Raw genomic sequence first — 17336 nt, forward strand, 5'->3', positions numbered from 1 at the left:
TACCGGCTCGTCTAAAAATGATATAGTTTAACTTTTGACGTAAAAAAGTGATAAAAATATAGAATTTTTTTTTGAACGTAATTTTTGAAAGCAATAATAGATTTTTGATAAATTATTGGTTTATTATTTATAGATTTGATATTGATCATTCATAATTTGTTTTTAAAAATGCAATTAAAACGAATTTTCGATTTTTAATTTCAATTCACCTATCGGTATTCCGACATTTCGTCGTGTGTCGATATTTGGCAATCTACTGTACTTATCGTAAAAAATGTAATAAAAAATCGCGTGCTGAGAAAAAATAAATATTTGTGTATAATAATTATTGTTAGTGTTTTTCTCAGCACGCGATTTTTTATTACATTTTTTACGATAAGTATAGGAAATGCGTATTTGTTTCGAACTTGCTATTTTATGTGTCGCCATCTATTGGTAACTAGTTGGAACTACTTTCTTACTAAAGTGTCATACAATTGCTAAGAGACCCTTTTTAGAAGTAATATTTTTAAATTGGAAAATGTAATATTTGTTGAACGGTGAAAGCTGTAATTTTTATAAAAATTGTATTGAAAATTGGAGATTAAAACAATTGTGTTCAATCGATATCTGCTGCTCCGAAGTCGACAAGGTTGGTAGCTGGATATTCGATCGGGTATAGTGATTCATTGTGAATGGTATTGTACAAAATTTTGTGATAAATACAGTCTGTGATCAGACGGTGAATGAATAAATAAATAAATGTGGTTTCGTCACTCGCGCGAAAGGCCGTACGCTGTGATACTGTAAAGAAATGAAAATCGATACCGCTGACTTTTGGAAAAGGGTTTTTGCATATTTTAGTAGTGCTCGGGCACAACATTAAGAATCCGCAAAAAAAAAAATCAAAATTTGACCGCTAGCGGCGCTTCAAAAAAGGGTAAATTTTTGGTTAAACCAGAAACAATTTTCCGAAAAATAGCCTATTCGGAAACTAGAGTTTGGGTGGATAGTGTTGAATTTTTACTTTTCCGCACACCTAGTGTAGGAAAGGTATTGTATTAGGCCAAAAAATTAAAGTCATCCCAAAACATGTTTTCTATGCATATTCAGTAGAAAACACGATTGAAGATGATTTTGGGGCATATTAATGTGCGTCGCTGTGTGTGATGTGTCCTGTGTCCTGTGGCGTGTTGCCAAAATTTGTTAACTCGATAAATCTTCTTCCAAAAACTCAATTCAAATTCTGACTTTGCAGGATGATTTGGGACTACTAGGAGACGTGCTGATTAGTTTTTGAGCAATATCTGTTGACCGGTGTAATTTTTTTTGGTCCGAATGGAGTACTCACAATCCATACATTTTACTTTTTTGATCATTTTTCAACCATTTTGGTGACACGATGGTTTCGTGCTCAGACATGAAATTCAAAATCTGACTTTACGGGATGATTGGGCATTACGAGGAATAGATCTGGTCAAATTTTCAACGACATTGATTGATCGATGTAAAACTTAGACTGTGAAGAGGCACTTATGAGAAAAATGCCTTAAAATGATATTCTTTCAATTTGAACGCTTTTGTCACGAGAAACCCGAATCTTATGTTAGTTTTAAGATGTAATTACACAGACTTTTCATACAAAAATCCACAAAAAATTTCATTTTTGTATGAAAGACTTGCCTTTGTGGTACCGTAATGATGTGAAACTTTGAACAGGCTATTTTTTGATTGAAATTTCTTTAAACTTGGTGTGATTATTTATTTTGATAAGAAAATAAAATTCACAAGTTTTCACGGTGATTTAAGTTACTGCAACCATACATAGGCCGTCATTTCTGTTTATTCCCAAAATTTCGGTTCCATGCGGAAAAGTCAGCTTGCGTACGTAAGCCTCTTTATTTTTTGTTGGAATCGATCGAAAAGTGTCCGAGATATGATCATGTCAAAAAATCTTACGAAAAAACACGACATTTTTGAAATGATATGTTTGTTTGTCCGCAAATTTTTTTCCGTTGTTTTTGATAAATCGACGGAGACAGATTTTATTCGAAAGTAGATGGAAAACTGAGCATATATGTCTCTTCGAATTTTTCGATTTCGTCGGGCAAGTGGCTGAGGTATGGATTCGAAAAATGTTCGGACGCACTTTTTGAGTTTTTCATCGAAAGGCCCATTCTCTATGCTTATGAAAGGTGAGGTAATGATCTATATGTCGTTGAAAAGCTACGAACCTCAGCTATCCAGATCTGACGTCACATTGGAAAATCTTTCGAAAATGATCGTTAAATGGCGCTGCATGTGTTGTTTTTTTAGAAAAATGACTATGACTTTTTTCACACCAACCAAAATTTAAAAAATTACAGCATTAGTTTTCTGGTGGAAAACTGAGCGTTTGTTGGGGTCCCCAGAAATCGAAAGACTATCAACAATCAGCGCAAAAAACTGGCCCAGAAAAGTTGATTCAAAAAAATGAAAAGAAACTTTGGTCGCTCCACTTCGGACTGTTGTAAATTTTTACCCAACCACATAAATTTGGAATCTGAAAATGTGCATACCGGACCAAAATTGAATGCTCTTTCGATTTCTGGCATAAAAAAGATAGGTTTATCACATGTTTTTTCGAGATAAATTACGATTTTCCTCGATTTTCGATGATTTTTTTCACTTTTGGTCAACCCACTTTGACCGTCTCCACTGAAACTTTTTTTGAATTTTTTTCATGATATTCTCAAGAGGGCCGAGAGACCTTTCGAACAAGACAATAATGAAAAATTGCTTTTGAAAAACAACGCTGTGGTGACCGTCCGTAAAAATCAACCAGAAAATAGAAAATTTTGACCCTAAGGGGCCGAGGACAGTAACCCCACTAAAACAGCCGATTTGGAAAAATTGCTCATACACTTTTTTACTCCTCTTGAGCTGATGAATCTGTGGTAGAGAGATTAGCATGGAATTGTGAAACACCCTGTATATATTTATTTATTTAATTATATTATTATCAATAAACCACCAAGGCGAAGGAACGCTGTTCGGTGCAGTTATTATTAAAATTACATTTCCCCTTCAATGTTATTACTTATAAAATAACGACAGCCGGTTTTTGGTTGTGTAATATTATTTAAATAGATCTTTCAATTTCTTTAAAAGCAGTGTTTGTGATCCGGTTTTCATATGATAGTTCAAATGTGATCTCGGCCAATTCACTCAAGAACTCTATGCAGTTTAAAACTGAAGACTTATGTAATGACCAATCAGATTACGAATTTTAATAAATTAAATTGATAAATAATTAAACAGGAGGGCCTGTGATATTGGCCGAAATTATTCGAAATTCCTAGCAAGGGTTTTTTGGCGCAAGAAAAATTCTTTCAATTTGCTAAGGATTTTCGCCAAAAAAGTTAAGAGCAGAAAAAAAAGCGAAATTTGATATTCAAATTAGAGAATTTTTAGTTTTTTAAAACGAAATACACTTAACGTGTTGGAATTGTAAGGTACCCCCCCTCAAAATTCATGCGCCTGAAAAATTCGTGATTTTAAATAAAAAAACATATTTAAGCAAAATAAATATTTTTTCATCCTTATGTTATATCTTCAAAATAATATTTTTCATGACTTTGTTGAACGAAAAATCTTTTCATACTGTTTCAAATATATATTTCAATAGAAAAAATTTCAAATGAATTCAGTAATTTCAATGCTGCAAAAATGGCTACAATTTTTGTTTCATATAAGAAGAAGAATATCATAAAAATATGGCAGCGGTAAAAGATATACACTACTTGTGGTATATTTGATGCACCGGTGCATATGATGTACCAATTTGCTGTATGCAATGCACTGTTATTATATTGGTGTAAATATTGTACCACTAAGTGGTGTATACGTTACACTGCTGGGACTTAGTCATTTGGATACACCATAAATCGAGAAAGTAGTGCGAGTTATCTACCAAAAACTTTGCGGTTTATGTTATACACCACGTCTGGTGAAATGTATACACCAAAATTCAGCGGTGTATCTCATACACTAGATTGATACACCAAAAATTCGAAAAAAATTCGTGATATACCGAAAATATTGCGGATACACCAAAATATACACTAATTTTTGAAAAAAACCGTCATTTGTGCCCACTGAGCTAAATAATACACAAATCATTGCTGAGAGACTTTCATCTGACCTTTCTGATCTGTTTAAAGTTGTTGACTTAATTTATAGGAAACTACTGATATTTCGTACGGAATGAAAAGCATAAATTGATTGAGATCTGTAAAAAATTCAAAATATCTGCGTAATTCAGAATTCAATATATGATCCGAAAATTCAATGGGTGATCCAAATGATATAATATTTTATAAATGCATTCAACACATGTACAGGGAATCAAATCAAAATAATATTACCAATTTTATTATCTACGAGAATTAAAAAAAATAAAACATTCTAATTGAAAAGAGAAAAAGAGAAAGAAAGAAAACAGTAACAATAACATTCTATTTTTTGTTACCAAGTCAATGAAGCAAAATTTTTACGTACAATTCATAAAATATTGCGGAATCAAATCGTCAGCCCCAAGCTCAAAATTAAAATGCATAAAAATCAATAACTAATTTTTTATTTCATTTACTTTTTCGGCCATCAAATCGAATGCACATTGAATATAAATGCGATTTAGTGCAGATTACTTGCCAAAAATTTCTACTCATGGTTGACTGTCGGCTTTTGAAGTCTGTTTTATTATTATCAGCAGTATTATGACAAAATGGATTATTATACAATAAAAAAAAAACAAATAACAAGCGGTGTTTATTTGCAACGAGCTGCATGTCAATGTTGAGATTGGAAACGGAAAAAGGTTATAATCGTTAGATTCTATTGCAACATATTGAAGAAAGAATTGAAAAAAAGTCACCAAGTTCGTTTCGATGATTCTATCGCGTATTCCAATGAATATGACTCAGCAGAGTATTTTTTTTTATTTTTCGGTATTTTTCATTCAAGCGCGAATCTCTCGGAAGGTGCAAAGAATTTGTGAAAGAATCAATCAAGTTGGTAGAATGTATGTGATTTGACGCACGTAAGCGTTTACTTCATTTACAACTCACTAAATAAATAAAATTCGCATGATGAACACAATAGATATCAAAGAACATTAACATTCATAAGAGTATGCGATAGGTTTCTCTCTATCTCTTTCGAATCGATAGTGCAAATGACCAAAAATACACAAACAAACTTGGGTCAAACATGTGCGAACAGTTTCATAGATGAATTAATTCAAATTACTGATACGCGCACAGGATGAGTCATTAGGTTTGCAAAGAATTTTTTTACTCAATGAATGTAGTCCTTCTAATTGACTTCAATTTCCTCAAATGCGAAAAAAGAAACATAGTTATTATGCGTATAACAATGAAATAAAAAAAAATAAGCGTATAACAAATTTTCTATTCCAAAACCCAATAAATTCTTTTAATATGCATAAGAGAAAAAAATCGAACGTTTCTTGTCATGAATACCAAACGGATTTCATCTAAGATCGATTTAAGTATAAAATGTTTTGGATTCAATGAAATAATCATCATTCGAACGGTGGAAGTTCATTGAAGAAGTTTAGTTCCAAATCGAATACATTTGTTTTATTTGTTTTATTACATTGTACCAATTTTTCGCAGAATTTTTGAAAGAAACGAAAAAACTCAATCAAAATGAAGGCCTGCGCAATTGTCAGCGTTTTGTATTTCATTTCATTAGTATCGGCATTGCCAGCTCGAAATGGTATATAATATAGAAAAAGTTTTAAATTAAGATGAATTTGTGCAGTGTTCTTTTGAAATTCAATTTATTGATCTTTGTCTATTTTTATTTCGATAAAAAGGAATGTTATACTACAACATGCCATACTATCATCCATACCATCAAGCAATGTTTGTGCACTATGCACCATCTCAGTATGGCCGTTCAGCTGGTAGTACAAGTGCATTTGCCCTAGGTGATTCTATAGCTGCTGGAACTGTAGTTAGAGGTATACTTAGGTTAGGTTATAATAATAATTTAACATAATTTTTGCAAAATGTTGTTTTTTGTTCGATAGAAAATCAAGTTCCCGCTGAGGATGTCCCACATGCTGTTGCTCAAGAGCAATCGTCCAATGATGGTAATGTTGAGGCCATTGCTGAAGCCTATCCAGAAGTACCTATTCAAGGAACTGTTCAATTTGATCAAGGTGAAGATCAATACAATGAAGTTGTTCCGTTGAATGTCGTACCAGCAGTTTCCGAAACACTTAATGACTCCACCGAAAATATTGCACCTGTTGTTCCACTTGCTCCATTTACCCCAGAACCAGAAAGTAAAGTTATTGCTGCTGAAGAGCCACAAGTACAAGTGCAACCAACAACAGCACCTGAAACACCAAAGAAGAAGGTTCATATTGCTCTTGACATCCCAGAAAAGCACGATGAAAATGAATATGATGTTGAAGATGATGATCAATACGTACCACAAAAGCCAGGCAAACCATTAAGAAACGGAGGATCGCCAGTTTACACCTTTTTCCCAGTTAGCTTTGGACGTGCTGCTGGCGGTACAATTGCCGTTGCAAATGCCTATTCAACTGGTAAAAAAAATGGGTTCATATATACAAATCATATATATATTCATTATCTAATCCAAGTATGCTTTTAAAATTTATTATTTTGTGGTAAATTATTATTTTAGGTAAAGGTGCTGTTCGATCACATGCAATCGCATACGGTTCAAATGGCACATCTCGAAGACAACAATCAACTGAACGTCATACTGCTGTATAAAAAAATAAACAGCAGTCACCAATATTTTATGTTGTATCTGAAATTTGAAATTAATACGAAAACGACCATTTTGGAAATGCAATTAATAATTTAATAGAAAATGCCAAATTATGGCACGATTTTGACGAGTATTAATGCAAAAGTGTGAACCTCATTGTAAAAAACACTTGTTACCATTATTTTTACCTACTGTCTTTTGCTCGATTAACTTGACAACATTGATACGTAATCCTCAATAATAAGAATTCATTAGAAATTGTTCTTGCTTAAGTTCTATTCAATGTTCAATTATAGAATAAATTAAATTCAAAATAAAATTATGTAATTTGTGTTTTAAATTTTTTCTCATTTCAGTGACGTTTACTTACTCCATAGACAATTACCAGTAATAAATATTTCAGATTGAAATTTCAAGGTTTTTGAAGCAGTCATTCCACAATCCATAGTTCTGGTAAGCATTTTAATTCCTTTCATTCTTTTCTGCACGTCGTGAACTTTGATTCTAAAGTAATCCATTATTTAGTTTGAATTGCCGAATTTCCGTGGGTGACCTTCATTTTTCGACGTCGACCTTCATTTTTTCTCGTATAAATGTCAATTAATGTCATTTTTATGGTCCAAAAATTATAACCGAGTTCAGTACTTTAATATGAAATGGCAAATAAAAAGAAATAAAATAAATATACATCATGATGTCATCATCATGTTGGTTTTAGAAAAGTTCAATAAAAATTATCTTAATTTTCGCGGCAAATCATAAATAATATCAATCCATGCACTTCAATCACAATTTAATTCTGCTTTCGTTTTGAAATTAGCATTGGAAATAAACACACAGTGTGCGGCTAAATGTGTTTTTTTTTTATTTAAACGTCAATATAAAATGTAGATAACAAAGCGAGGTTAGGTGTATTGAATGGCTTTGTCACAATGTAGCGATGAAAGAAGTAGAATTAATGGAACGTAATAGTACAGAATGGAAAGTGGAAAACGAATTGAAGGAATGGATCAGGAATTGTAGAGTAATATAATATTGATTTTTAAAGAAGCGATTAGATTACTGTCTAAAATGATAAAAAATAAAATTCACGTATAGTTGGCGCTACATTCTACAGTATGTTTCATTATAGAGAGAGGTTGATTTTTTATAATAAAACTCAAGAGTTTTACAAAATTATTTTATATACATTCTATTTAGTATCTAAGCTACGGCGCCACAAATTAATATTTAATCCATTCTCCTGCCTTCTCGATCACACAGGCACATCTATTCGGCATACTTTTGCTCAAATTTTCAGCATATTCGCTTTGAAAACCTTTCCACTGGCGCTGAATGAATGAACTGAGCTGCTTCAAATTGCGGTATGTTTTACCACGAAGCCATGCCTTAATAATAGCCCAAAAATTTTCGTTCGGATTGCAATCGGGTGACTGTGGCGGCCAGTCCATTTGTTTAATGTCATTTTCCTCTTTCCAAGCATTGCATAGACGACTTTTGTGTTTTGGATCGTTGTCTTCTAATAGAAGCCAATTCGAATTGTGGTTGCCATAGAACTTCTTAGCGATGGGTAACTGTGTCGATGAATAATGTTGGTTCATCCTCACGGCGCTTGGAATCCCCGTGAATATGGTCAACTTTCCAGAACCAGCTTCACAAAAGCAACCATAAGCATGCACCTTTTTCGGATACTTTACCGTGCGAACGACCATTCTCTTTTGGGCTCTAGACTAGGCATGGGTAGTGCTATTCACCAGCCAAAAGAATGACTCGTCACTGAGTCGTCAGTGTATATAACTTCGCTCCAATCTCTTGTTGAATTTTGCTTTGCCCCGTCAGTGCCTTTTTCTTCTGGTTTTCTGTCAAAAGCGGTTTCTTCAATTTACTGCGATAACGAACACCGGCAACATCTAATCTTCTCCTGATAGTAGAGCGCGAGACCTCTATTTTAAGACGGCGTAGCCGTTCAACACCTTGGCTCAACAACATACCTAAATTTTTATCGAACAACTTGACTCTCCGTTTATCTTCCTGTTGCGAGGAGGCTCAGTTTGGCTTCAGATTGGGCTGGTCGTTCACTTTTTTTTCATGCTTATACTGCTGGATTCACTTTATTACGAACCCTTTTGACTTTTTAATGTATTTAGCAGTCGATGTGATCGACATTCTTTGTCCTTTTGGATGCAAATGCAGAAAAACGGCTTCAAACCGTGAATGAAAATGTTCGGAAATAATGTTTTCGTTGCACAACAAACACTGTACTGATTTGAGAGCTGTCATTGTTAATTGGCGTAGTAGCTTAGAGTCTCATATGGCAACACCAAAAACATTTTTAGGATATTTGAAATTTGTGGTAGTTAAATCAACCTCTCTCTATAATGAAACATACTGTATGTAATAAGCATATACTTTCCACTTAGTCCGCTGCAACGGAAAACAAGTTTGCATAGAATGCAGCGCCAACTATACGTGAATTTTATTTTTTATCGTTTTAGGCAATAAATCTATGGTTTTCTTATGGCTTCCTTCTTACTTTACAACGACATATTTAAAAAAAAAATCGGAAGGAAGAAACAAGTTTTTATATTAATAAGCTTTTAATTAATTTTAATTAGGCCTAGGCAGTTACCTAGAGTTGATCAGAAGAAAAGAATGGAAAAAATGGAAATTAATCAATGCGTAATGGAACAGAATGGAAAAAGAAATTATAAAAAAGTATATACTTTATAGTTAAGTAAAGTAAATACTTACAAAATCAATGACCACAACAACAACATTGCTTTAATTTAAGATTTGGTACTGGCAGTGTTGAGATCATTTATCACTGTGAAAACTGTGAAAATTAATATGCTTACTATTTCTAGTAATTGTTAGCATCGTCCACTACTATGTCTTGATATCATTGTTTGAAACAATGAGATTCTCATTTTCTACATTTTGTATGTTTCTTTTTGTAAGTACGATGAACTCTGCCTGTCCATTGAATTGGATGGTGAAAAACGCTATCTTCGACCGGTTTACAGTTGGGGCAAACTAGAAAACTGATTTTTTTTGTTCAACAATTAAGAAAAGCAAATACAATCAATAATAATAATTTCATTCATTGGTAACGGTATGCCAATCAAAAACAACTTACCGGTCTTTTGATTGACGTTCTGGCACACTTCTTCGTTTCTTGAGTTTACGTCCTGATCGACTACACTTCTGGGATATACTGTGTTCGTTGATTGACAAAACGAATACATATTCACGTGCCGTTTGTTGCAATGCTCGATGCGGACACCCTAGATATCCTTTGATTGGGGAGTTTGATGCAAAATTTGCACCCCCAAATGCCAATACCACTGTTTTCTCAGCATCCGACATTCTTCGATCGACTTTTGTCATTTGCTTCACCAACACATGCAATGCTACCTGCGAACGTCTATATGCATTAATAAGATGAAATTTATTTTGAAAAGTTTTTGATACTTTATCTGTAATAATTAAGAATGAATAACACACATCAATAAGATGAAATCAAATCAAATCAAACCAACTCAAGAGAGAGAGAGAAAAAAAAATAAAGAAATAGATTGCATGATTCATTGAATACATCCAGCTGGTAATCCAGATAGGTACGGTAGTCGGCGCTATTCTTTGATGGCATTTCATAGATTTCGCGATTTTTGTGCAGTTTACGACGTTTTTTCTCAAACGCGCCCCGTAAATCGCTTCAGTTTGTATTGACGGTCGAAAAAATCGGTCATATGGTTCCACTCTTTTGATGATTTCAGAAAATTTTCTTCATTATCGGTCGCTGAATCTTTCGTACGACACCCACAAATTCTCTGTAGCCCGGATCACAACCGATAATTCTCTCAATTTGTCCTGAATCGTAAGCACGTTGAATGATTGACGGCACTGCATCCGGTTGTTCTGGATTCGGAACTGCATTATTTTCATCATCACCATCATCATCATTGTTGTTGTTATTATGGGTGTTGGTGTTGTTAACATGGACCGCCGAATCATTTTCAGATGGACTGAACATCCATCGGTGGTGAAGGAAAAGTAAAACTGTTGACTCGGCTTATTGATTTTCGGTCCAAATTTTCAAATCGACGCCAAAATGCGAAATTGTGTTGGGCATGCGAAAACCGTCCTTTAGTAGATGGGATGTTTTCACCACTCCCTGTTTCATACAAGAGATTTGTTAGCCGTATGAATCCTTCTGTGTCGAATCTTGCATGATGTTTGGCATTGCTTGACTGTGGCACCGCCACACACGATGACCAATTTCGATGCGGATTGGTTGCATTGTGCGCATGAATTACACGTTGCAAATTCAACAATTCATAAACGTACTTGTACCTGTGATAGAAAATTTGATGATGATGATGAAGAAAGAGATTAACATCGATTGAAATTTAGTTTAGTGATGAACGATTGAATATGCGATGTAAATAAAAGTATATGTATTAAATTTACCAGTCATGGTTTTATTTATTTGATGTTTTGTTGCACCCAAATTCTTGAAATATCTCCTCATTTTCACGATTAATTGCATTTAGCTCGTATCGTTCGATCGCAAATTTCATTACTTGATCGGCATTTTCGAAATCCAATTTGGTTTCGATGTCGTTTTCGATGAGAAAAACACGAAATTCATTGTCCAATATGTATGCTGTTGTATGCCGTGGGTTTTTTTTCAGTGCTCTGAAATATTTGTTTGCATTGAACTTGACCAAAAATACTCGACGGATTTCGACATCGAAACCACTGTCAACCAACCGATTCAATAAGAAGAGCACATAAAGCTATGCCGATTTGAACATTTTTGAAGAATTGACCACAACTTGTTCTGGGAAAAAAATTTCATCGCGCAAAAATTGATTCACTAAAAAAATTTACGTCACCATCTATGTTACATATACATAAAAAATGCAGAGTAGAAAAATGATTTTGTTACTTATTTTATTCAATTCTAACGGAAGTGAAACAGATAATAAGAAGGAATATTCATCATATGGTATATAAACAAAAACTGGGTGAAGTATATAATTTTTTTTGCTTAGTTCTTATCTTCTTTTTTTTGTTCACTGTTTGTACTTTCTTCTGTTGACTGTGAGGACGTGGATCCCTCTCGTTCAGAAGCCATCTTTTTGTAAGCTAATTCGAAAAGCTTTAATGAAGCTTGCTGCAATGAACTAGTCACTTTCTTTATATCCTCTGGATCAGCATTATCCTTGTTTGCAAGCAATTCTCTTACTTTTGAAATTTCTTCGCGCAATTTATCACACTGAATTAAAAAAAACATACATAAAAAATGGAGGATTTTTTTAATTTTAAATACAAATTATGTATAATTTACCTCTTCTTGTGGGAGTTGATTTTTGTATTCTTCCATTTTTGCTTCAGTGTCATGCACTATTCCCTCAGCCTGATTGACTGCTTCTACACGTTCTTTCTTTACTTTGTCAGCTTGTGCATACTGTTCAGCATTCTTAACCATATTTTCTATTTCGTCTTTACTCAAACCCCCTGATGATTGAATCACTATTTGCTGCTCCTTTCCTGTACCTTTATCCCTGGCTGATACGTGTACAATTCCATTGGCATCAATATCGAAAACAACTTCGATTTGAGGGACTCCACGTGGTGCTGGTGGAATTCCAACTAAAGTAAATTCTCCCAAAAGTTTGTTATCTGCTGCCATTTCACGTTCACCTTGATGCACTTTGATTTGAACTTGTGTTTGTCCATCAGCAGCAGTTGAGAATACTTGAGATTTTTTCGTTGGAATTGTTGTGTTACGTGATATTAAACGCGTGAAAACACCTCCAAGTGTTTCAATACCCAACGAAAGTGGTGTCACATCAAGAAGAAGTACGTCAGTAACATCACCAGCGAGCACACCACCCTGAACTGCAGCACCAACCGCAACAGCTTCGTCTGGATTTACTGACCGTGAAGGTTGTTTTCCAAAGATATCTAGAACTGTTGATTGAACCTTTGGCATGCGTGTCATTCCACCTACAAGCAGTACTTCACCAATGTCAGATTTTTTCACCTCAGCATCATTTATAGCCTTTTGACATGGAGATATCGTTCGTTTAATCAAATCACCTACCAAAGACTCCAATTTGGCGCGAGTGAACTTCAGATTCATATGTTTAGGTCCCGATGCATCCATGGTCAAATATGGTAAGTTAATGTCAGTTTGCATTGAGGACGATAGTTCAATTTTGGCTTTTTCAGCGGCTTCTTTCAAACGTTGCATTGCCATTGGATCTTTAGTGATATCTATTCCTTGTTCTTTTTTGAATTCACTCACTAGGAAATTGACAATGGTGTTGTCAAAATCTTCACCACCAAGCAATGTATCGCCGTTGGTTGATTTGACTTCGAAAACACCCTTCTGGATTTCCAGTATTGATACATCGAATGTCCCACCACCTAAATCATATACGGCAATACTGAAAAAATTAATAAATCAAATTAACATGGTGCAAAAATGTTAAATGTCTTTAAAATGTCTTTGTCTTTTTTTACATTTTATCTTCAGCTTTATCCATGCCATAGGCGAGAGCTGCGGCTGTTGGCTCATTTATAACACGAAGCACATCCAATCCAGCAATTTGTCCTGCATCTTTAGTAGCTTGACGTTGTAAATCATTAAAATAGGCCGGTACAGTAATGACGGCATTTTTGACCGGCGTATTCAAATATGCTTCAGCTGTTTCTTTCATTTTCATTAAAATAAAAGCACCGATTTGACTGGGGGAATATACTTTACCATCAGAACCTTGAACCCAAGCATCACCATTAGAAGCTCGTGATATTTTATATGAAAGAGTTTTCATATCTTTTTTGATTTCTGGATCTTCGAAACGACGACCAATCAAACGTTTTGTAGCGTAAAATGTATTTGCAGAATTAGTTACGGCCTGCCGTTTTGCAGGCATACCCACCAAACGTTCACCGTCCTTCGTAAATGCTACATGTGATGGAGTTGTACGAGCACCTTCCGCATTCTCAACTACTTTTGCTTGTTTTCCTTCCATAACAGCAACACATGAATTTGTTGTTCCCAAATCGATACCAATTACAGGACCTTTTACTGTGTCTGATCTAAAAAATATATAAAAATATAATATTAAATGCTGAGTACTCTCCTGTCAATATACACTTCGTTTATATGTTTTTAAAGTTGGTGAGAATTAAATTGATCTGAAATCTAGTTGAAGAATATATTTTATATGTAGTTAAATGAACTACATAAAATGAACTTATTTAAAAAATATTTTTTTATTTTATTTTCAACTAGATAACCTCAAACTTAAATTTAATTCGAGAATGAAAATTATTGAATTATATTTAACGTTCTTTTATTCAATAATAATGAAAATATATAACTAGATTCTGAGGAAACATGTGCGAGTGATTTCAACTCTGTGATTATATAAATATTTGAAAAATATTCTCAATTCCAAAAGATTTCAATTACATGATGAAATTCAAGAAATAGTATTGTGTTGTTTTTATGATGACACTATACAATATCAAACTTACTTCCATCGGAACTGGGAAACACTTCCTCCACTGTATTGTCCATACTTCATGAAAATTGAAATAAGAAACAAGATATATAATTAAGATAGTTTTATTTTTAATGTATTATTTAAAATCAAGAGTTAATGTTTTTTTGCTTAGGCAATTTAACCGGCAATTATGAAATTCATAGCAATTTTTCATAATATACACGTGTTAACTATGTAAAATTATTATTAATTTTTCATGGATTTCCTTTTTTTTACTTCAAACAAATGATAAAAATCACCAGTGTTTTCAATTTATCAAAGGCAATTATAAAATTCAAATAAGATCAAATTTCATAGAAATACATTTAGTCTTCACGTACCTTCGATAAAATTGAAGAAAAATTCTTTTTGATGCTTTGATTTTCGACAAAACGCGAAGCGAATCGTGATGCTGATAACATTTTTTTTACAATTTTTAGTTGGTAAAACAATATGAAACTGAAACTTTGTAAAATTTACAAATTTAACTTTATAGCGTGCTAAGGTTCTCAATAAATGACTGATTCACGTGTGTGCAGTTCAATTTTGTAATGGCGTAATATCATTCCAAAGGAAAATATAAATGGGAACGTTCAATAACATATTTTGACATTTCAATTCGAATAATCTAGAATTTTCTAGTCACATTTGACAGTATTATACTATAAGATATTATTCATTATATTATTGAGTTATATTATTTCAATTTAAGCTATGCTGAATAATTTTCACTAAATCTAAAACAAGAACAAGTTGACCACAAAAAATGTCATATGAAAATTGGATGAACTATATTAAAAATGCGGAGAAATCATCATTTATTTCAGGAAAGATTCGTAAAATTTATTACAAATTCAACGATAGTAAAGAAATGTGCGAAGAATACAATATGGAAACGGGCATTTTATTTCGACGTGCATGGAAAAAGAAACAAAATATTCTGTCCACAGATGATGGTTGGGAGATAGAATTGGGTGATACAATATCAAACACAAAAGATTTGAATCAAATTATAAAAGAAACAAACAAAGCGGTACTGAAACTATATTTTTCTTTTATCAAAATATGTTATTCAAAAAATTATTTTACCTTATAGCCGATACTTACGAAACGAATAACTCGACATAATATCGAATGGCGTATTCGGAACCTTCCGTATCCCCTGGAAAATTATCTCATAACAGCAGATAATATAAAGAGAGCCATAATAATTCGCACTAAGAATAAAAAGTATTTCAAAGAGATTCAAATTCCTGAACTAAGCCGTTGCAATATTCAAATACAACAAAAAGCAATGTCCATTTCACATCAGCACAATACATTGATTATAACAGTAAGTTTATTTCATTATTTCGATTTAATATATTTTTCATATTTCAATTTTTCTTAGTATCGAAAGCCGGAATTAGTTCAGCAAATGGAACAGGACACATTAAAAATGCTTCAAGAAGTAGAAACCGAGGCTGAAAACGTAGACTTGGTTAATTTGACTAAACTTCTAGATTTTTAATTTTTAAGCATCATTTAAATGATAATAATAAATTTCGTCTAATTGAAAGTTAACGAGAATTATATCATTATACAAAATAGCAATAAGAAATTTTTTATTTCAATTGATATTTTCAGTTGTTGCTGACTCGTCAAGGGAATGCAACCAGTTGAAGATCAACATATTTCTATCGTATTTTGAAAGAGGTCTTCCTCTTTCGTTCTCTATATCGTGAATTGTGAGATTTCGATTCAAATATCTGTTTTCATGAGCAGATTTTTTTTTTTGTGTATCAATTTGGATGTGATGTATCAATTTGGACGTTTGGTCTCTGGTATTCGTTTCAACGCAAACATGTGGAACAATGAGCTCTGGAACAGGAATCGCAATTGTGGATGTTGCCATAGTTGCTAACTGATCCAAATTAAATTCACTCTGCCATAAACGCTCAATTGCACGATCAGTAGTTAATAGGCGCCTTCGAATGTATGACTCTCTTACCTAATCCGACAAAAAAAATTAAGTTATATAGGATATTTAACAGGGAAATTTCATTTATGTTTAATGAATTTATATGTTTATTTATACTTTAAGAGTAATCCAAAGACCACATAAATATTTAATCACTTAAGTAAACAATCTCGAAATTTGGTAGCTGTAATTGATCTTGTGGAAGAAACAAATCCTGATCACCACTTGAATAACTTAGAATTATTTTTAAGAATATACATCTGAAAAAATGTTAATATTCAGTGAATATTATTCACTCATAGAAGTTTTTTTTACACCGAATCACACATGCGCACGGTTTTTTGATCAGGGGGGTCAAATTGACTTTGGTCTCGAGGGGGGGAGGGGGTATTTATATGGAAAACTAAAATACAAATTTTGCATGAGAGAAACAAGTCAAAACGTGTGTTGGCGAGCGAAGCGAGCCGAAATTTTGCAAGTTTGATTTCAAAATCAGTGTAATTTTGCTATTGTTTATACATTTCAGACAGGCCAAACCGTGGCCGAGATGTCAAATCACAAATGTCATTAGTTGTCCCTATCGAAATCTGCTGTCAAGCAAGTTATATATTAATTATTGTATTACATTTTGTTGGAGACTTATTTATTTAGAAATATATAAAAAGAATGTGAATGTGAACAAAAAAGATAAAAAAAATTAATATCGTGACGAATTATGTAATAAAATAAATATTATAATTCAATTACTCAGCGGCTAGTGTGATTTCATACGTCTATACCGCTGCAAAGCGGTACCAATATATACAAACACACAAAGGTCGACTCGCTTTGGGTAACATTTCTATTTTTTACACCTAATGACGGCTCATCATTTTTGTTTTTATTTTATTAATAAAACTAAATTAAAAAATGTAAATTTTTTATGAATGCGATTGCGTGGTTTTATTGTTATGCTGTGCAGCAGCAGCAGGAATATATTGAGGTTAGGTGTCCTCCTGAGTCAATTTTATTGTATTATTTTT

General features: G+C 33.2%; 4 protein-coding genes and 2 long non-coding RNA genes across 6 annotated transcripts; 2 read left to right on the forward strand and 4 right to left on the reverse strand.

Moving 5' to 3' along the window:
- The first annotated feature begins 5553 nt into the window (after positions 1-5553).
- LOC116350966 lies at positions 5554-7114 on the forward strand. Its single transcript, XM_031782986.1, has 4 exons — positions 5554-5760; positions 5861-6007; positions 6077-6601; positions 6703-7114. Exons 1-4 carry the CDS (start codon positions 5691-5693, stop codon positions 6792-6794), a joined length of 834 nt encoding a protein of 277 aa, XP_031638846.1. The 5' UTR covers positions 5554-5690; the 3' UTR covers positions 6795-7114.
- On the reverse strand, positions 5808-7686 carry LOC116350967. The gene is made up of 2 exons (XR_004202066.1): positions 6485-7686; positions 5808-6388 (listed from the first exon to the last, which is right to left on the reverse strand). It is a non-coding gene; the product is annotated as an uncharacterized LOC116350967 (long non-coding RNA).
- A 1720-nt stretch (positions 7687-9406) lies between these two features.
- Positions 9407-10419, reverse strand: LOC116350968. Its single transcript, XR_004202067.1, has 3 exons — positions 9929-10419; positions 9544-9833; positions 9407-9421 (listed from the first exon to the last, which is right to left on the reverse strand). It is a non-coding gene; the product is annotated as an uncharacterized LOC116350968 (long non-coding RNA).
- A 1310-nt stretch (positions 10420-11729) lies between these two features.
- On the reverse strand, positions 11730-14897 carry LOC116350964 (heat shock 70 kDa protein cognate 5). Its single transcript, XM_031782983.1, has 5 exons — positions 14696-14897; positions 14347-14390; positions 13327-13905; positions 12146-13250; positions 11730-12073 (listed from the first exon to the last, which is right to left on the reverse strand). The coding sequence occupies exons 1-5, from the start codon at positions 14774-14776 to the stop codon at positions 11846-11848; spliced, it is 2037 nt and encodes a 678-aa protein (XP_031638843.1). The 5' UTR covers positions 14777-14897; the 3' UTR covers positions 11730-11845.
- A 115-nt stretch (positions 14898-15012) lies between these two features.
- Positions 15013-15917, forward strand: LOC116350965 (protein DPCD). The gene is made up of 3 exons (XM_031782984.1): positions 15013-15387; positions 15451-15687; positions 15745-15917. The coding sequence occupies exons 1-3, from the start codon at positions 15121-15123 to the stop codon at positions 15862-15864; spliced, it is 624 nt and encodes a 207-aa protein (XP_031638844.1). The 5' UTR covers positions 15013-15120; the 3' UTR covers positions 15865-15917.
- LOC116350969 lies at positions 15656-16344 on the reverse strand (the record flags this gene model as incomplete). The annotated part of the gene is made up of 1 exon (XM_031782987.1): positions 15656-16344. A coding segment is annotated over one exon (381 nt), but the record flags the coding sequence as incomplete, so codon positions are not given.
- Between the last annotated feature and the right edge of the window lie 992 nt (positions 16345-17336).

The sequence above is a fragment of the Contarinia nasturtii genome, unplaced genomic scaffold (genome assembly GCF_009176525.2).
Source record: "Contarinia nasturtii isolate CC-2019 unplaced genomic scaffold, AAFC_CNas_1.1 Cnas_scaffold_4328, whole genome shotgun sequence".
NCBI lineage: Eukaryota > Metazoa > Arthropoda > Insecta > Diptera > Cecidomyiidae > Contarinia > Contarinia nasturtii.